General features: G+C 48.2%; 1 protein-coding gene across 3 annotated transcripts in view; it reads left to right on the top strand.

Annotated features, from left to right (window-relative positions):
• Nucleotides 1-21,387, top strand: part of MDGA1 (MAM domain containing glycosylphosphatidylinositol anchor 1) — a 470,589-nt gene that overhangs the window by 245,815 nt on the left and 203,387 nt on the right. For all 3 annotated transcript variants that reach the window (XM_088445362.1, XM_088445361.1, XM_088445359.1), the window contains exon 3: nucleotides 16,151-16,325. In XM_088445362.1, the coding sequence (XP_088301488.1) occupies nucleotides 16,151-16,325 (175 nt within the window). The remainder of the gene's footprint in view (nucleotides 1-16,150; nucleotides 16,326-21,387) is intronic.

The raw sequence follows: 21,387 nt of genomic DNA, 5'->3' as shown, positions 1-21,387 counted from the left end.
ATATGATATCATATATCCCTCCTCATTACTTTGTGTAGCAGCTCTCCTCACAGTGACTGCAGAATGAGACAGTTATTGGCCATGCCTATCTGTATGATATCATATATCCCTCCTCATTACCTTGTGTAGCAGCTCTCCTCACAGTGACTTAAGAAGGAGACAGTTATTGGCCATGCCTATCTGTATGATATCATATATCCCTCCTCATTACCTTGTGTAGCAGCTCTCCTCACAGTGACTGCAGAAGGAGACAGTTATTGGCCATGTCTGTGTGTGTATGATATCATATATCCCTCCTCATTACCTTGTGTAGCAGCTCTCCTCACAGTGACTGCAGAAGGAGACAGTTATTGGCCATGCCTATCTATATATCATATATCCCTCCTCATTACCTTGTGTAGCAGCTCTCCTCACAGTGACTGCAGAAGGTGACAGTTGTTGGTCATGCCTGTGTGTGTATGATATCATATATCCCTCCTCATTACTTTGTGTAGCAGCTCTCCTCACAGTGACTGCAGAAGGAGACAGTTGTTGGTCATGTCTGTGTGTATATCATATATTCCTCCTCATTACCTTGTGTAGCAGCTCTCCTCACAGTGACTGCAGAAGGAGACAGTTATTGGCCATGCCTATCTGTATGATATCATATATCCCTCCTCATTATCTTGTGTAGCAGCTCTCCTCACAGTGACTGCAGAAGGAGACAGTTATTGGCCATGTCTGTGTGTGTATGATATCATATATCCCTCCTCATTACCTTGTGTAGCAGTTCTCCACACAGTGACTGCAGAAGATGACAGTTGTTGGTTATGCCTGTGGGTGTATGATATCATATATCCTCCTCATTACCTTGTGTAGCAGCTCTCCTCACAGTGACTGCAGAAGGAGACAGTTATTGGTCATGTCTGTGTGTGTATGATATCATATATCCCTCCTCATTACCTTGTGTATCAGCTCTCCTCACAGTGACTGCAGAAGGAGACAGTTGTTGGTCATGCCTGTGTGTGTATGATATCATACATCCCTCCTCATTACCTTGTGTAGCAGCTCTCCTCACAGTGACTGCAGATGGAGACAGTTGTTGGTCATGTCTGTGTGTGTATGATATCATACATCCCTCCTCATTACCTTGTGTAGCAGCTCTCCTCACAGTGACTGCAGATGGAGACAGTTGTTGGTCATGTCTGTGTGTGTATGATATCATATATTCCTCCTCATTACCTTGTGTAGCAGCTCTCCTCACAGTGACTGCAGAAGGAGACAGTTATTGGCCATGTCTGTGTGTGTATGATATCATATATCCCTCCTCATTACCTTGTGTAGCAGCTCTCCTCACAGTGACTGCAGAAGGAGACAGTTATTGGCCATGCCTATCTATATGATATCATATATCCCTCCTCATTACCTTGTGTAGCAGCTCTCCTCACAGTGACTGCAGAAGGTGACAGTTGTTGGTGATGCCTGTGTGTGTATGATATCATATATCCCTCCTCATTACTTTGTGTAGCAGCTCTCCTCACAGTGACTGCAGAAGGAGACAGTTGTTGGTCATGTCTGTGTGTATATCATATATCCCTCCTCATTACCTTGTGTAGCAGCTCTCCTCACAGTGACTGCAGAAGGAGACAGTTATTGGCCATGCCTATCTTTATGATATCATATATCCCTCCTCATTACCTTGTGTAGCAGCTCTCCTCACAGTGACTGCAGAACGAGACAGTTATTGGCCATGTCTGTGTGTGTATGATATCATATATCCCTCTTCATTACCTTGTGTAGCAGTTCTCCTCACAGTGACTGCAGAAGATGACAGTTGTTGGTTATGCCTGTGGGTGTATGATATCATATATCCTCCTCATTACCTTGTGTAGCAGCTCTCCTCACAGTGACTGCAGAAGGAGACAGTTATTGGTCATGTCTGTGTGTGTATGATATCATATATCCCTCCTCATTACCTTGTGTAGCAGCTCTCCTCATAGTGACTGCAGTAGGAGACAATTATTGGCCATGCCTATCTGTATGATCATGTATCCCTCCTCATTACCTTGTGTAGCAGCTCTCCTCACAGTGACTGCAGAAGGAGACAGTTGTTGGTCATGTCTGTGTGTGTATATCATATCTCCCTCCTCATTACTTTGTGTAGCAGCTCTCCTAACAGTGACTGCAGAATGAGACAGTTATTGGCCATGCCTATCTGTATGATATCATATATCCCTCCTCATTACCTTGTGTAGCAGCTCTCCTCACAGTGACTGCAGAAGGAGACAGTTATTGGTCATGTCTGTGTGTGTATGATATCATATATCCCTCCTCATTATCTTGCGTAGCAGCTCTCCTCACAGTGACTGCAGAAGGAGACAATTGTTGGTCATGCCTGTGTGTATATGATATCATATATCCCTCCTCATTACCTTGTGTAGCAGCTCTCCTCACAGTGACTGCAGAAGGAGACAGTTGTTGGTCATGTCTGTGTGTGTATGATATCATATATTCCTCCTCATTACATTGTGTAGCAGCTCTCCTCACAGTGACTGCAGAAGGAGACAGTTATTGGCCATGCCTATCTGTATGATATCATGTATCCCTCCTCATTACTTTGTGTAGCAGCTCTCCTCACAGTGACTGCAGAAGGAGACAGTTGTTGGTCATGTCTGTGTGTGTATATCATATATCACTCCTCATTACCTTCTGTAGCAGCTCTCCCAACAGTGACTGCAAAAGGAGACAGTTGTTGGTCATGTCTGTGTGTATATGATATCATATATCCCTCCTCATTACCTTGTGTAGCAGCTCTCCTCACAGTGACTGCAGAAGGAGACAGTTATTGGCCATGCCTATCTGTATGATATCATATATCCCTCCTCATTACCTTGTGTAGCAGCTCTCCTCACAGTGACTGCAGAAGGAGACAGTTGTTGGTCATATCTGTGTGTATAATATCATATATCCCTCTTCATTACCTTGTGTAGCAGCTCTCCTCACAGTGACTGCAGAAGGAGACAGTTATTGGCCATGCCTATCTGTATGATATCATATATCCCTCCTCATTACCTTGTGTAGCAGCTCTCCTCACAGTGACTGCAGAAGGAGACAGTTGTTGGTCATGCCTGTGTGTGTATGATATCATATATCCTTCCTCATTACCTTGTGTAGCAGCTCTCCTCATAGTGACTGCAGTAGGAGACAATTATTGGCCATGCCTATCTGTATGATCATGTATCCCTCCTCATTACCTTGTGTAGCAGCTCTCCTCACAGTGACTGCAGAAGGAGACAGTTGTTGGTCATGTCTGTGTGTGTATATCATATATCCCTCCTCATTACTTTGTGTAGCAGCTCTCCTAACAGTGACTGCAGAATGAGACAGTTATTGGCCATGCCTATCTGTATGATATCATATATCCCTCCTCATTACCTTGTGTAGCAGCTCTCCTCACAGTGACTGCAGAAGGAGACAGTTATTGGTCATGTCTGTGTGTGTATGATATCATATATGCCTCCTCATTATCTTGCGTAGCAGCTCTCCTCACAGTGACTGCAGAAGGAGACAATTGTTGGTCATGCCTGTGTGTATATGATATCATATATCCCTCCTCATTACTTTGTGTAGCAGCTCTCCTCACAGTGACTGCAGAATGAGACAGTTATTGGCCATGCCTATCTGTATGATATCATATATCCCTCCTCATTACCTTGTGTAGCAGCTCTCCTCACAGTGACTTAAGAAGGAGACAGTTATTGGCCATGCCTATCTGTATGATATCATATATCCCTCCTCATTACCTTGTGTAGCAGCTCTCCTCACAGTGACTGCAGAAGGAGACAGTTATTGGCCATGTCTGTGTGTGTATGATATCATATATCCCTCCTCATTACCTTGTGTAGCAGCTCTCCTCACAGTGACTGCAGAAGGAGACAGTTATTGGCCATGCCTATCTATATATCATATATCCCTCCTCATTACCTTGTGTAGCAGCTCTCCTCACAGTGACTGCAGAAGGTGACAGTTGTTGGTCATGCCTGTGTGTGTATGATATCATATATCCCTCCTCATTACTTTGTGTAGCAGCTCTCCTCACAGTGACTGCAGAAGGAGACAGTTGTTGGTCATGTCTGTGTGTATATCATATATTCCTCCTCATTACCTTGTGTAGCAGCTCTCCTCACAGTGACTGCAGAAGGAGACAGTTATTGGCCATGCCTATCTGTATGATATCATATATCCCTCCTCATTATCTTGTGTAGCAGCTCTCCTCACAGTGACTGCAGAAGGAGACAGTTATTGGCCATGTCTGTGTGTGTATGATATCATATATCCCTCCTCATTACCTTGTGTAGCAGTTCTCCTCACAGTGACTGCAGAAGATGACAGTTGTTGGTTATGCCTGTGGGTGTATGATATCATATATCCTCCTCATTACCTTGTGTAGCAGCTCTCCTCACAGTGACTGCAGAAGGAGACAGTTATTGGTCATGTCTGTGTGTGTATGATATCATATATCCCTCCTCATTACCTTGTGTATCAGCTCTCCTCACAGTGACTGCAGAAGGAGACAGTTGTTGGTCATGCCTGTGTGTGTATGATATCATACATCCCTCCTCATTACCTTGTGTAGCAGCTCTCCTCACAGTGACTGCAGATGGAGACAGTTGTTGGTCATGTCTGTGTGTGTATGATATCATACATCCCTCCTCATTACCTTGTGTAGCAGCTCTCCTCACAGTGACTGCAGATGGAGACAGTTGTTGGTCATGTCTGTGTGTGTATGATATCATATATTCCTCCTCATTACCTTGTGTAGCAGCTCTCCTCACAGTGACTGCAGAAGGAGACAGTTATTGTCCATGTCTGTGTGTGTATGATATCATATATCCCTCCTCATTACCTTGTGTAGCAGCTCTCCTCACAGTGACTGCAGAAGGAGACAGTTATTGGTCATGTCTGTGTGTGTATGATATCATTAAGATCTGCATTGGTTTACTGCTTCAAATATATCTTAACACCTTGTTATCTTACTTAACCAATATATAAATAAATAAAGACACGGACACCAGAGCTTGGCTAAAAAGGTCACTGCTTTTTATTTATAAATTATTAATCAACCTAACCAGGGTGGCTAAGAGACGCTGCAAACTCAGTTCTAGCTTTCACGCTGATCAGAATACTCGGAGGACTACTTAAAAGTCCCCCCTCTAGACGTACTAACGATGTGAGAGTCTCACTTCCCTCTAGGGCCAATCCGAGGTGCTACCGTACAGCCAGCACCCGGGTCCCCCGCACAGAGCAGGACAAATTCGCCAGGGGCAACGAGGGTCAGTGCCCCCACAAAGTTGTCTTACGCCACTTAAAGCCACTGAGTTGCAGCGTACTCCCGCCAAAGCCGGGCCCTAAAAGAGACCGGCCCGCCACCCAAAAACCTAACCCAGGAACGAGAACAAGTCCTTAATAAACAAAGCTGTGCCCACAGCATTAAGATGTACCCCATCATGCCGAAAAAACTTCCCTAGCTCTCCGACCAGAAAAACATGTCTAATCGCCATTCAACCCAGAGACTCAACATGTCTCGTAATTGCCACATTCACCTTCTTCCGTGACCTATCCAACGCACCATGCTTGCGTACACCTCTCCAATTCAAACGCGACATCATATCCGACCAAACAATCTGAATAGTCGGCCATCTGACACGCATCTCTTCCAAAACTTCACACAGCCTCACAATCAATTCAACTCCTTTCAGCTGACCAAGATCATTCCCTCCAACATGGGGCACCAAGAATTTGGGTGTTCCCCATTTGGCAACAGATGAAACAATCAATCCTAGCACCGACTCCACACGTAAACCTCTCACACCAATCCAGCGAACACTAACACTACTCGGCCACAAGTTCTGACCCTGTGACAAGACATGCTTTTCCGCCCAAAAAATATAAGAATGGCCCACTAGCCACACTGTCACATCTTCATTTGCCAAATCTGTGGAAAAAGAGAAAACCCTAACCTTAACAACCGCACCATACCCAAAAACACAAACACAACTTTAACAACACATGGCAACTAGCTAGCAGGGATGCAAAATGTGGGGAAACTGGAACCCGAGTGAAGAAGAAAACCCAAAAAACCTTCCCGTGAACCAAATATGGGCCAAATCATGGCTAACGGGAGGAAAAATTAAAAAATCCCTTCACACCCCCAATTACTCAACGCTAGTCGTTGAACAATTGGCGGGTAAGCAACGCTTTCGGGTTGACGCCAGGAGCGCATCTACACCTTGTCGCAGCGCACATACTTCTTAAAAGCAGCCGACTTCCAACGCCCTACTTGCTGAATGGAGTCTGCTGAAGCTCCAGCGAGAGCCGCGCTAGTAGCAGCGCCAATTCTGAAGGAATGAGTACCATATTCTGACGGATCAGCCCCTAATTCAAGCAAGCCTTTCCTGAATACTGCTGCGAACTGGTATTTCGTGAGGGGTGAATTATCAGCATGTAGCAACCATTGCGCTCCCCCCGAAGGGCGCATTACCATGTAATCTGCTGCTAAGTGTACCGGACAAATATTCCGGTCCTGCTGTTGTTGTAAAGTAACCCACTTACCCCTGCCTGTTTGATCGGTTTTAGAGAAACGAAGCCGACAAAGCACCGCCGAATCTCTAAAAACGATATCGCTCAACAAAAGTCCTGAGGAATTGGACGCCTTGCTGGAAGCTACCAGCTCACTAACTCTAAATGCACCAAAAAATGCTGTTGCAAATGAAAGACGTAAAAGACAAGCCTCAAAATTATCAGAGGCCACCCTCCCCATAACTGATAACAAATTTGCCAACAACTGTAAGTCCACAGGCCGCCGTGAATCCGAACGAACGGGGAAAGCCTTAGCCCAACCTTTCATGGCCTTCGTTAACACAAAAGACTTGGTGGGGTCATGCAAACCCTTCAGCTTACAAAAAAAAGAAATCCCTGCAAGCGCGGATCCCATGGAGGCCCTGGACCTACCCTGTTGATATCTTTCCCAAACAAAGGAAGAAATCAACTCATCTGCCGACTTACCCTCCTTCTCAAGGAGTGCACCATGAGTGCACCAATCCCGCCAAGCGGCCGAATAAGCCTTGAGAGTCGACGGGGCAAGCGATTGTAACGCCAAACCTTCTAAGCCGCTCTGATGATCTGCCACACAAAAGGGGGGCACACCAAACCAACGTCAGAAGCCGACGGGACAAGAGCTTTAAAGCGCGCAAATTGAAAGCGAGTCAAAACATCAGCAATTTCATTACAGACACCCGATACATGTCTAGCTCTAAACCTTATATTGCCCTCGAGGCAGCGCAAAACTAAATGCCGAAGCAAACGTAAAACAAAAGGTGAGGACGAACGTTGGTTGTTGATGGCGTGAACCACTCCCAGATTGTCACACCAAAATACTACTTGGCAGTTACTCAGTCGTACAGACCAGAGTTCCACCGCTACGACAATTGGGAACAGTTCCAACAACAACATGTTATTCGTCAGCCCCTCCCTGTGCCAATCAAGAGGCCATGGAGCAGCACACCAATCCCCATTGAAAAAGGCCCCAAAACCAGACGACCCAGCCGCATCCGTAAAAAGTTGAAGCATACTATGACCAACGGGGGTGAAGGCCAAATGCGTTCACCATTGAAACTCAACAAAAAACGCTTCCAATTCCTAAGATCCTCTTTAATCTCTCCCGACAGGCGAATATACTGATGCGGCTGCGTCGCACCGACTGTGGCCCTCTCCAATTTTCTGCAGAAAACTCTACCCATGGGAATGATCCGACAGGCAAAGTTTAAGGAACCCAGGAGCGACTGAACCCTGCGTAACCTAACTGATTCTGCTGATAAACACGACTCAATTAGTTCCTGCAATTTCTCCACTTTATCCTTAGGTAGCCTGCAACAACCCGCTGCCGTGTCTATCTCTATGCCTAAGTACGACAAACACGCCACCGGACCCTCCGTCTTGTCATGGGCAACGGGGACACCTAACACTTTGAACAAAGCCTCCGCCGAAAAGAGAAGATCAGCACAAACTTCGCTCTTTCCTGGGCCTATAAAGAGAAAATCATCCAAATAGTGCGCTATACCCATCTGGCCTGTACCGGCATGCAGACACCATTGAAGAAAAGAGCTGAATTTCTCAAAATAGGCACAGGAAACCGCACAACCCATGGGCAAACATTTGTCTACAAAATAACCCGAATCCAATTTAAAACCCATGAATTGCATGGCCTCCGGATGCATCGGTAACAAACGAAATGCAGCCTCTATGTCTAGCTTTGCCATTAAAGCGCCACTACCAAAACTGCGAACTAAGTCTAACGTAGCATCAAAAGATTGATACACTACACTACAATAGTTCCCAGGTATAGCATCATTCACTGAACCGCCCCAAGGATGGGAGAGATGTTGAATCAAGCGGAACTTACCCGGCACTTTCTTAGGAACCACCCCCACCGGGGATATACAGAGGTTATGCAAAGGAGGACAGGGAAAGGGACCCTCCATCCTCCCCAGCAAAACCTCCGCACTAACTTTCTGCCTCAATTCCCCTGGGAAGTCCCTGGCGGAACGCAAATTCTGTGACGCCCTTTCCGCAAAGGCCCCTTTATAGGTAAACGAAAACCAACTTTGAAACCTTCTAACAAAAACAAAGCATCCTCTCTACAAGGATATAACTTTAACCATCTGGTAAGAGAATCTAAGCATACCGGAGAAAAGGCTTTAACCATTTCCTTTGTGACCCTCTCCTCTATCCTGTGACGCACTTCCTGAACCCCGTCGACAATCCTTGGCTGGATGCTCCCCCCCGCAGAGACGACAGGAGTGGCGAAAACGACAGCCTGCACCCCGCGTACACTTGGAGTCATTATAGGCAAAACATTTACCTCTCCCCCCTCCTGCCGTCCCCTGTCTGTTGTTTGTGAGATTCTTACGAGGGAGAGCACCATCCAAGGGGGGCCGACGCTGCTGCGACACCTCCAGCCAAACCTCTACGTCTTTAACCCCAAATGGAATGAGGAGAGCACCGTCATGCTTCTTGCGAAATTGAGAGTCATATTCGCGCCATGCCAGATTACGAGACCTGACAAACATGTCGAGTACCAAAAATAAATATCTTATAATGTTAACATGCTCGTCTGCCCTGGTCTCCAAATAACATGTCGCGAAAATGAGCATTCCTTTCAACCATGTGTTGAAGCTGCAAAAGGCATCTTCGCCAATGCCGCCCGACTTTTTCACCTGCGTGAATCCCTTTTTCATATCATCTGTGAGCGAAAAAAGGTCCACGAATTTTCCCCTGCGTATTCTGCTTCTAACACTTTTACGCAAGCCCCTAAGCACCGCCGTATTAGCACAGTGAACTGTGTCTGCGCCTGCTTCTTGCGCTTTAACCCCTATCTCATCATCCTTCCTAGTATTGTTACTGGACTTTTTAGCTAGACGCCGCGCTACCATTCGCGCAATTTTGCGGGGGCGTGCAGGAGATCCAGAAGAGTGTGAAGAGGAAGAGGAAGAATCGGTAGAAGACATGTTATTTTCATGCTCACCAGAACCTGATGTGCCCGGAACTTCTTCTCCCACTTTATCTCTTGTTTCCGCACCTGTCCCGGTCACCGTGGTAGAAGGATCGTGCGCCGTTTCAGACAACAAAGACATTACAGCCACCGCGGTAACTTGCCCGCTAACCGCATCTGTACCTGAAACTGAAAGAGACGTGTGAGGCACCGGCAACGTGGACAAGGTAGCGATAGTGGGCGAGGGTGTCGGGTCCACCACCGGAGGGGCAATGCGAGGACCTCGAGCCGGAGATGCTTGACTGTTACTATCAACAGGGGGGGTTCAAAGGAAACGTATGGGAAATAGGAGGATAAAGCACAGGTCGAAGAGGGGGTGCGGCCGGGGCAGAGGGGTAAACTTGCCAAGGCGGTACGTAAGGGTAATACAATTGACGCTGTGTTAAAGCTGAAGGGTAGTAAATGGGGGGTGCTGTAAAATGTGCCCCGTACACAGACGAGGAAGGGGCCACTGCAGGGGAGGATAAAACAGGTGGGGCAACACCTGAACTCCATGACGCTTGGCTCCAGTTAGGACCAGCCATGGAAAGGGGCATTGGTGACGCGCTCGCCGCTGCCTGACTACCTGCTGGCGTGAACCACGGGGGCTGATAAGCCGCCTGGGATACTACACTAATGGGTACCACCCCACCTTGAGTGGGGAACCAGCTGGGAGCTGGTAAGCGTGGCGCTATGCTGCTGTGCAGCTGACTGACCGTGCCGGCAAAATAAGGGGAGCTCATCCCCAAAATGGCGCCCGGCTGTAAGATGGACGCTGGACCCGCCGTGTGAGCCAGGCCGGCAGGACCACCCTGCGCTAAAGAGGCAGAGGAGGAGGTATGCGGGGAAACAAGCCCGCCTCCCAGGCCCGCATAAGGCCATGCAGAAGGACCAGCTATGTGCCCAGCTGCAGCGTAGGGACCTGTCGCCAACGGGTGACTCGCGGAAGGAGCCCCCGCCAGAACAGGTAAGAAGGGAGTGCTAGGAGGGGGAGAAAGGCTAACTATGCTGGGCAAACCTGGTAGCGGCGCGGGACCAGAGGAACCGGAAGGTGTACCCGGCGACAGGGTGGGGATGCCATCGGTCGCGGAAGGAGGACGCTCCGCCATGAGGCCTGAACCTGGTGCAGTCTGGGGAGGGAGAGGTGCTGGGGAAGCCTGCCTGCTGGAGGGCTGCAAAAGCAAGGGAGGGGGCGCGGCCAAAGAGGGAGAGCCTGTTTGTGCTGGGGGACTGCCGGGGGGATGATGGATCCACCCGGAGACAAAAGTAAGAGGGCAGGCTGAGGAATGGGGGATGAACCGCGGGAGGGAGCGGAGCGAATGGGGCAGGCAAAATCAGCCAGCCGGCTGGGAGGGGAGCAGAGCGGCGGGGCCGTGACATTATGAATGGAAAGGGGAAAGAATCGAGTGCTGGCAATGTGCAACAATGAGCAGACTAGCAACCCAGATACTTAGCTTCGTATAAGAAGATCACTAAAGAGACTGACCTGAGTTCTGGCAGCCCTTAAATAGACAAAACCTAGCTCCACCTACTAACAATCCTATAGGCTAATCCACTCAATCTGACACACACAGTTTAACCCAGCAACAAGGCTGTCATCAACACCCACACGCAGCAGAAAACCAGCAATCTTACCTTTCCTCAATTCTATTCAAATTTCGTCCTCCAATATCCCTCCTCATTACCTTGTGTAGCAGCTCTCCTCACAGTGACTGCAGAAGGAGACAGTTATTGGCCATGCCTATCTATATGATATCATATATCCCTCCTCATTACCTTGTGTAGCAGCTCTCCTCACAGTGACTGCAGAAGGTGACAGTTGTTGGTCATGTCTGTGTGTGTATGATATCATATATCCCTCCTCATTACTTTGTGTAGCAGCTCTCCTCACAGTGACTGCAAAAGGAGACAGTTGTTGGTCATGTCTGTGTGTGTATATCATATATCCCTCATTACCTTGTGTAGCAGCTCTCCTCACAGTGACTGCAGAAGGAGACAGTTATTGGCCATGCCTATCTGTATGATATCATATATCCCTCCTCATTACCTTGTGTAGCAGCTCTCCTCACAGTGACTGCAGAAGGAGACAGTTGTTGGTCATGTCTGTGTGTGTATATCATATATCCCTCCTCATTACCTTGTGTAGCAGCTCTCCTCACAGTGACTGCAGAAGGAGACAGTTATTGGCCATGCCTATCTATATGATATCATATATCCCTCCTCATTACCTTGTGTAGCAGCTCTCCTCACAGTGACTGCAGAAGGTGACAGTTGTTGGTCATGTCTGTGTGTGTATGATATCATATATCCCTCCTCATTACTTTGTGTAGCAGCTCTCCTCACAGTGACTGCAAAAGGAGACAGTTGTTGGTCATGTCTGTGTGTGTATATCATATATCCCTCATTACCTTGTGTAGCAGCTCTCCTCACAGTGACTGCAGAAGGAGACAGTTATTGGCCATGCCTATCTGTATGATATCATATATCCCTCCTCATTACCTTGTGTAGCAGCTCTCCTCACAGTGACTGCAGAAGGAGACAGTTGTTGGTCATGTCTGTGTGTGTATGATATCATATATCCCTCCTCATTACCTTGTGTAGAAGCTCTCCTCACAGTGACTGCAGAAGGAGACAGTTGTTGGTCATGTCTGTGTGTGTATGATAACATATATCCTCCTCATTACCTTGTGTAGCAGGTCTCCTCACAGTGACTGCAGAAGGAGACAGTTATTGGCCATGTCTGTGTGTGTATATCATATATCCCTCCTCATTACCTTGTGTAGCAGCTCTCCTCACAGTGACTGCAGAAGGAGACAGTTGTTGGTCATGCCTGTGTGTATACGATGGAATCAGTATGAAATACCGCCGGTCGCATGGCCAGCGGTTCGATTCCCGGCAGCGGCAGCCCGACATCAGCAGAGTTCCGAGCAGCGGAAGCCCGACAGCGCTGGAAATCCCGATCGTGGATAGGTAAGTATTGTCTAACCTAACCCTCCTTAGGGGTGCCTAACCCTAACCTCCCCCCCAAGTGCCTAACCCTAATCCCCCCTCTAAGTGCCTAACCCTAACCACCCCCTTCCCCGCTGCCTAAACCTAAGTCCCCCGGGGGGGTGCCTACCCCTAAGTCCCCCCCAGGGTGCCTAACCCTAACCCTCCCTCCCCCTAGCCTAACCCTCCCGGGGGGGTGCCTAACCCTAAGTCCCCCCTGGGAGCCCTAAACCTAACCCTCCCCTCCGTGCGGCTGTCCGCTCGCGGCGCCCGGCATTACTACGATCGGGATGCCGGGCGCCGGTCTCCCGGCGTCGGGGAAATGCCGGGCGTCTACATCTAGACGCCTGTCATTTCACCCTTGCCGGGATAATGACAGTCGGGAAGCCGGCTGCCGGTATTTAGGCAGTCGGCTTCCCGATTGCATACCGTATATGATATCATATATCCCTCCTCATTACCTTGTGTAGCAGTCCTCACACAGGGGCTGACTCCTTATTGGGACTTGGGAACAAAACAAAAACAAACAGGTAACGTTGAATCTGGAACAAACCATGCTGCAAATACATTTATTTATTTCTGCATGCAGGGTAAATACTGGCTGCTTTGCATGTAGCCTTCTTTAATTTTACATTGCAGTTTAGATTTGAGTTTGGACACGTCCCTCCCAAATCTGAATCTCTCTGCATATTCAGGGCTGAGTTAAGGTTGGTGTGAGGGCCCACAGCGGGATGCGATTCATGCTGAATTGCCTCATCGCGGCCCTACCCCATGCTCAACAATGCCGTTAATTTCGGCATTGTGAAGAGGGTGCGGGACCACAATGATCTACACCCCATGCACCGCCCCCAATGCGGCATCATCATTGCGCCATGCCCCCTTTCTGCCGTGTCACCCCCCCAAGCTGTGGATGCTTGACAGCTGCCTCCTGGAAGGGGGGAACTGAAAGTCGGCAAGTACTGTATGCTGTAAATTCTCCCAGCACCACAAATGTGTCAGACGCGCAGTATTGCACCCAGTTTACATTATGCCACGCAGAAACCCCAGCTCACATATGCCTCAGGGCCCTCACGCTGCTGATATAGCTCTGTGATGGGGGGCCCCCCCAGTGTTTGGTGGTCCCTGGGCGACTGCCCCAGCTGCCCTATTGTTAATCTGGCTCTGTGTACATATTTCATTGCCCCACCTGCAGTGCAACATGGTTTTACCACGGCGCGTTTTACCTGGATGAGGGAGTGTCTAATTTATGCTGAATACAGTAAGGTATGCAGTCGGGAATCCGGCGGACGTAATCCCGACCGCCGGCTTCCCGACTGCTTTATCTCGGCGAGGGTTAAATGACAGGCGTCTAAATCTAGACGCCTGTCATTTTACCGACGCCGGGAGACCAGCGCCCGGCATCCCGACCAAAGTGATGCTGGGCGCCACTGCGGACAGCCGTGGGAGTGGAGGGTTAGGTTTAGGCCTCCCGGGGGGGACTTAGGGTTAGGCACCCCCCGGGAGGTTAGGGTTAGGCTAGGGGATGGGAGGGTTAGAGATAGGCACCCCCGGTGCGGACTTAGGTTTAGGTAGCGGGGAAGTGGGGGGTTAGGTTTAGGCACTTAGAGGGGGGTTAGGGTTAGGCACTGGGGGGAAGGTTAGGGTTAGACACCCCTAAGGAGGGTTAGGGTTAGGGGAGGGAATTAGGTTAGTCTATACTTACCTGGGGACGATCAGGATTTTCACCCATGTCGGGCAGCCGCTGTCAGGATTCTAACCGCCGGACTTGCGGATTCAGGCAATATCACAGGGATTTACTATAAATCCCTTGCAGGGACAGAGCTTGCGATAAAGCTCTGTCCCTGCGGATCCCATCCGCACTCTAGTCGCGGTATTTTCGGAAAAAATACCGCGACTAAGAGCCCGCGCATGCGCCGACCGACCACCGCTACTACCCCCCCACCGACGCTAAGCCCCGCCCCCCGGCGCTAAGCCCCGACCCCCGCGTCCCCCTCTCCCTTCATTACACTTACCTGCATCCTCCTGGTCTCCGGTGATCTTCTCCGGGCTTCCCAATCAGGTGATCTCCCATACTGCACTGGGGCCCGATCACCTGATGACCGGGCCCCAGTGCACTGTGGGAGACCAGCTGACCGGAGAGGAGCCATCACCGGAGGCCCAATCACCGGTCCCTGGAGTCAGGTAAGTAAAAAAAAAAAATGTTTAATTTTTTTTTTCTTTTTTTTACAGCAATCAGCTTGCGGTCTGCTTAGACCACACAGCTGATTACTGGTAGGGGCTCCCGGCTCTGCTCTCCCCGTTAGAGCAGAGTGGGAGCCCGGTAACCGGGTGGAGACCCTGGATAACGCCACCTCCATTATCACAGGGCTTCCCCCGGTATTTTTTTACAATTTATTTTTAGTAACTGTGGTCAGATCACATTTCCCATTACAATTATGGGAAATGCGATCTGCTTTACTAAAAAATAAGTGATACTGGGGGTTGGAGTAGAATTTTACTAATTCTACTCCAAGTGCCCTGTAATAACTACAGGTGAAACTAAAATAATGTGAAAAGGGTGTGAAAACACCCTTTTTCACTTTATTTTAGTAAAAATAATGTTAATAAATAGAGCCCTTTGTGAGCAGAATTTATCCAGAATTTTTTCATCGTATACAGGAGGCAGTGTTATACCTTCAAGAGGTGTGTTTACATTTTATTGAAATCTAATAGTATATGCTTATTTTGCAACCAAAACAAGTACTTTAAATAAATTGGGTGTAAGTGTATCTGTCTTCCTAATGTAAACCTGGCACATATACTACTGGTGTAAACCTGAACGCTTCCTAGGATCTTTTCAGCTTTGCATACTGTATGTTCACAATCATGTTTCTTAATGCACATTTTATTTTTTTTTAATGGATATTTTACGTCTACGAATGTACATACGGATGCGTTTACATTCAGCATCAGTCTCTAAGGGGCCTATTCATCATCACAATTTTTACAAAAGCAGGTGAAAATGAACATTCTCACCTGCAATTGAGAAAATTAAGTTACCGTCATCACGAAGGTAGAGCAGGAGATATCACAGATATCTCCTACTTAGCTTCCACTGGCGGAAATATTATATTTTCGGAGCTTGCGCGCGGGAGCATTCGCCATCTTCAGGTGGTGAATGCTCCCGATACCTGCTCCGCTCCAATGGGAAGAAGTCCCAGGTTGCTCGCGGGACAGCTGATTTTCGGATCAGCTTTCACTGCGCCGGAGCAATGATGAATTGCTCCGGATTCCGCGGCGAGTTAGAATGTTAATTATCAGGGTCCGAAACGGAATCCGATGATTAACATCATGAATAGGCCCCTATGTCCGTTGATCTATTGGATACAATCTCACTCAATACGGCTATAGTGTATAAAGCATCAATGCCCACCTCGTTCATGCACTAATGAAAGGACTTAGGTCATCGTGATTGTTAGGAAATATCATATACTGAAAGATATTTGGCTTTACGTTCTCTTAATGCAATACAGTCTGTGGCCCTGTTTTATAGTTTAGTTTGTGAATAAATGTGAAACCGTCTCTATCTGACGTCTTTTCTCTTTCTATTTACAGGTGCGATGGACAAAAACAGCCGGCAGCGCATCAGAGAAGTTCCAGGAAACCTCCATCTACAACGAGACTCTGCGCATCGAGAAGGTTCAGAGGATGCAGGGAGGTCGATACTATTGTAAAGCCGAAAATGGGGTTGGGGTCCCGGCCATCAAGTCCATTCGAGTAGATGTGCAGTGTAAGTCATTTAAAGGCAGCCCAGATATTCCCACAGTTCTATTGTGCATCTGGCTCTTCATGAACAAGACCAGGACCCAACATGACCGAGGTGTGTCTCTGTAGAGCAAAGAGGTCAGGTGTCATCATTACGCTGATGTCCCCATGGCTCCTCGTTCATGGTTCTGCACCCCAACGGCCCTATATCAGATAATGTATGTGTCACATAGATCTATTAGGTCGTTGTTCTCAGTATATGGACATCTCTACCTAGCTAAATAGTTTTCCTGGTGATTCCGATGTCACAGTAAATGGTGCCTCCATATACAGTAGATTCTGCAGCAAGAACATTTTGATTGTATAGTGGTGTCCTCAGGATGAGTCTGCTCTCTGGGCCCTCGTGTCCGCATTGTAATAAAGATTTCATGGCCAAGGGCTTTATTGATAGTACAAAGAGTGGAACTCTTTCACGGGTCTAGAACCCACATTTGGCACTCCCATATGGTGTCCAAGTGTGTCCGTTTCAGCTCAGCAGTGCATTATTAAAGGGCCATTAAGCCTAAAATACAAGTTGGCCACTAACAAGACAGAGATACACTGGAAGACATGTCAGAAGACTATTATAAGATCTGTGAGATAAAGTCAGGGGAATTATTCTACACACATCAGGCATCCCGTCAGTACATCTATTGGCAGAAGCTTCAATGGCAAACATAAGCATGCTCTCAGCTGCACTACAAATGCCAATAATTTTATACATCATACCTAAAGATCTGTCAACATATGCAAACCTCTACTTGATATCTCTTTTATGAAAGGCAACATACAGTATAATTTGGTTCATGGATCCTTTAAGGTCCCCTCCCACACCCACCGGAAACACCAACAGGGCTGATCAGACAAGTTAAATCATTGTTAAAGTTATCTTGTGATCGGGGCCATCTTTCTCCATAATCACAGTCTACTGTAGATTGGGATGTTCAGACATTTATTTTCTGGTTGGCCAGAAATCAACGTCTCAGTGTCATATATACAGTTTGAGGGCACCGACATAGAACCACCAATGGTAAATATACTGCATAGGCCAAAAGAGACATTGCATTTAGCAAGTTTCTGCCGTGGTCAGTCTGGTTCCTTTGCTCTCAGTCTCATGCCTGCTCCTTATGATGTTGAGTCCTGAAATGTTCACTATGATTTGTGCTTTAATCATTCACATTTAGAACTATGGGGTGAATGGAGTGGCCCGGGCCTTGTCATACTAACATCTACTCTACGCATGGACTTGGTAATAAGAAACTCCTTCTAACAGACTCAGCATGAGTACGTTCTGTGCTTTGTAAAGGGCTGATCTTCTTCCATTGTTCTACAGCAGGGGTGGCAAACTCGTGGCTATCCAGCTGCTGTGGGACTACCTATCCCAGAATGCCCTGCCACAGTTATGGCATGCCTTAATAGCAAAACTGTGGAATTGCATGCTGGGATGCGTAGTTCCACCGCAGCTGGAGGGCCACAAGTTTGACACCATTGTTCTACAGAGCCAATCCCGATCATGAGCATTTATCTACCCAAAACTAGGTTTCCCAGAGGATCTGCTAAAAATTAGGTTCCCCTGGGGATTCAGACTAGTTTGTTCCAGAGATTCTGCCCCACACTAGTTTCCACAGACGTTCTGCCTTAAACTTAATTCACCAGAGAGACTGTGAGAAATAAAATCCGCAGGGATCTGGGGAATAGAAAATTGGCTATTGTCGAAGTTTATTATTGAAATGTAATACTCAGTTGCGCAGCGATACTAAGTGGAAGCAGATCCATAAAAAAAAAAAAAAAAGATATAAATAATTTATTTTTAATAATATATACAAAAAAAAATATTCTTCAATGAATATCTTCTGCTGTCGCCATCCTGACATGTAGGATTGCGGCGGTAACTGTACTGTTAAGATCTTTGTTAAGCAGGTGTCCGCATGCTTTGCCTCCACGCGCCATGGCTGATGCACCCCATTCCATGGCGTTAGTCCCGCCACTTGTACTACTAACCATATACAGAATGTAAGCTCAGATGCATACAAATCACATTACTTCATTCTATAAATGCCCTGGTGGCTGATGACAGTGTCTGCTTCAAATGCATAATGAATATCCATTGGGGGTCTATTCAACATGTTAATTATCGTTATCATTAACGTTTCTTCTAGACGAGAGCGCCGGAGCAATTCATCATTGCTCCCGAGCGGAGGCAGCTGATCCGAAAATCAGCTGTCACCCTGAAGTGTTTCGCTGCTCCGAAAGGAGCATCTTTTCATTGCTCCGACAGGTCTACAGGTCATGCATGCGCACAAGAGCACTGATGTCCAGCGGAAGGAGCCGGATAAGGCCGAAGGGATCTGAAAGGATCCCTCTTCACAACCCGGGACTCCTTCCCATAGGGAAGGAGCCGGTTGTGAACCTGGAACGGCAGCGCTTGCCATCTGAATATGGCGAATATTCCCGCACTCAAGCTCCGAAAAAAATATATTTTCGGAGCTTGATGTATTCTGTCCCCATACTAGTGTATGGGGACAGCGGGCCATTCCGCCAGAGGAAGGTAAGTAGGAGATATCTGTGATACTAGTGTATGGGGACAGAGGGCCATTCCGGGAGAGGAAGGTAAGCAGGAGATATCTGTGATACTAGTGTATTGGGACAGCGGATCATTCCGCAAGAGGAAGATAAGTAGGAGATATCTGTGATACTAGTGTATGGGGACAGAGGGCCATTCCGCCAGAAGAAGGTAAGTAGGCGATATCTGTGATACCAGTGTATGGGGACCGCGGGCCATTCCGGGAGAGGAAGGTAAGCAGGAGATATCTGTGATACTAGTGTATGGGGACAGCGGGCCATTCCGCAAGAGGAAGGTAAGCAGAAGATATCTGTGATATCTCCTGTTTTACCTTCTTGATCAATGGCCCGAACACTTAATTTTTACAATTGGCCAGCTAATTAGTGGAGCACTTGGCTTAACGCTAGTTCACTTAGGACAACATCTGCGTGGGACAATTGCCTCTAACAACTGCAGAGAAGTGAGAGGTATCTGACTCCCATACCAACAACACACACAGGGGGTCATTCAGACCCACTCGCGAGCGGCAGTACTCTCGCAAGTGGGTCGATGTTCCCCACTGCGCATGCGCACGACGGAGGAAGCTCCGTCGTGCGCATTCGCGAGACCCGGCGAGCGACGGGCTTTCCATCGCTCGGGGTCTCGCACCAAAGGGGGTGTGCTGTCGATGTTGATTGACAGCACGCCCCCTTTGGTGGGCGTGCCGGGGGCGTGCCTAACAGACGGAGGCGTTCCCATGGCGACTGAGCTGCCATTCTTTCCCGCCAACCACTCATGAAGCCGACAAAATTACATACCTAAGAGGGGAGGGAGGGAAATGCAGGAACAAAAGGGCAGATCACAAGCCAACCACCCACTATAAACCTGAAGACACACCCTGCCTCCACCTCCACACAGCTAAAGGCTGATCAGTCTGACACCACAGCACATTCACAAAATGGAGACCCAGGGGCGTACTATTTATAATGGCTGCATTGTGTGAGGTGCACATGGTCCAGGGGGGCCCACACTGCACGCCCTGCACCCGTATTTAGTTATACTTACCTCTCCGCAGATTCCGGTGTGCTGCAGATCAGCAAAAAAATCACTGGCCTTTATTTTATTCTGTAATTATGGGAAAATCCACAAACTGGGTAAAACCTGTGAATACACCATATATACACTTATGCTGTAATTAAATACAAACACAAGAACTGTCTGCTTAGGAGGACATGAGGCAGCCAATGCATGGAGTAACAGGCACTCAGATATCTCCAGCTGCCTGGCTTTTTCCTGAGCCGTACGATCGCACAGCTTAGTGCCACCTTGCTTAGATGACTTGTGAAACAAAAGACGATTGAAGAGCTGAGATGGATTCCGGAGGTACAGCCATCTGTCCCTGTGGATGATATTCGGGATCCGAGATAGTTCAGGCGTCGCTTGTCACTGCGCCCGATCTGCTTTCTGCCCCGCTCGCTGCTTGTCTCCTGGCTCACTCTGGACCTTTCTGTTCCAATTTCATTTCAAACACAACCTAACAGGAGCCTCCAGCAGACAGGAGCAACAGTCATCAGATGGGTCGCCTCTAAATGTAAGAATCTCGTTATGTCATGCACAAATTGACTTGATTAGATCTCGCCGGGATGTCCCTGTGTCTTATTTCAATTTCATTTCATTCAAACATTCAGAGGTTTTCGTTTATTTTTTTTTTTTGGTTCCTATAAATGGAGTTATATTTCTATCACTCCTGGGCTCCTGTAGATCATTGTGGGACCGGAGAAGATGTAAGTCACAGCCAGGCTCTTATATCCAGCTCCTAGGCAGGGATGTACTAAAGGAAAAATGCGGTAAAAACTAAATTTTCGTGGTTTTTACCGCATTTCCAATATGTACTAAGCCCCGGCCGCACTTTTATCGGTGCAGAGGGTAACGCCAGAAAAACCTGGCGTTACCCTATAGAAGCCTATGGGCTTCTTACCGCACCCCGCTCCCGATGCTTCGCCGCCGCCGCCCAGCGCTGGCCACCACTCACCTGCTCTCCATGGTCGCCGGCCCGCGCTCCTCCTGGGTCCTCTGCTTCCTCCTCCTCCTAATCTTCTTCCGGGTGCAGGGAGGAGGAAGAGGAGCCCGGAGCGTCCTGCACAGGTGACCAGCAGGAAGCTCCCGGGCTCGGAGGGGGTGGGGTCCCATGGAGACCCCATCACCCGGCGGCGGCTGCTTCGCAAAGGGCAGCTTTTATCGCAAGAGCTGTCCTTTGCGATACTAATTGCATATGTTAGTACATATGCGATTAGTAAGGTTGCGGTGACTGGCGGAATGGTCCCCGCAGCCTTAGTACATCCCGCCCCTGGACTCCGGGTGTCACCTTCGAGGGGGTAACACTAAATTGCCGGCTCCTCCACAGTGACATGGAACCGTGGACTGCTCCCTACAATCACAGTGCAGCGCCCGGCTCCCAATTACTAGGGAGGAGGCAGCAGTGCAGGGAGAGTCTCTGGGGGTAGCC

Source organism: Taudactylus pleione, unplaced genomic scaffold (genome assembly GCF_031769625.1).
Source record: "Taudactylus pleione unplaced genomic scaffold, aTauple2 ptg000378l, whole genome shotgun sequence".
NCBI lineage: Eukaryota > Metazoa > Chordata > Amphibia > Anura > Myobatrachidae > Taudactylus > Taudactylus pleione.
The sequence above is the reverse complement of the archived record's forward strand: the minus strand, read 5'-3'. Positions and strand labels throughout refer to the sequence as shown.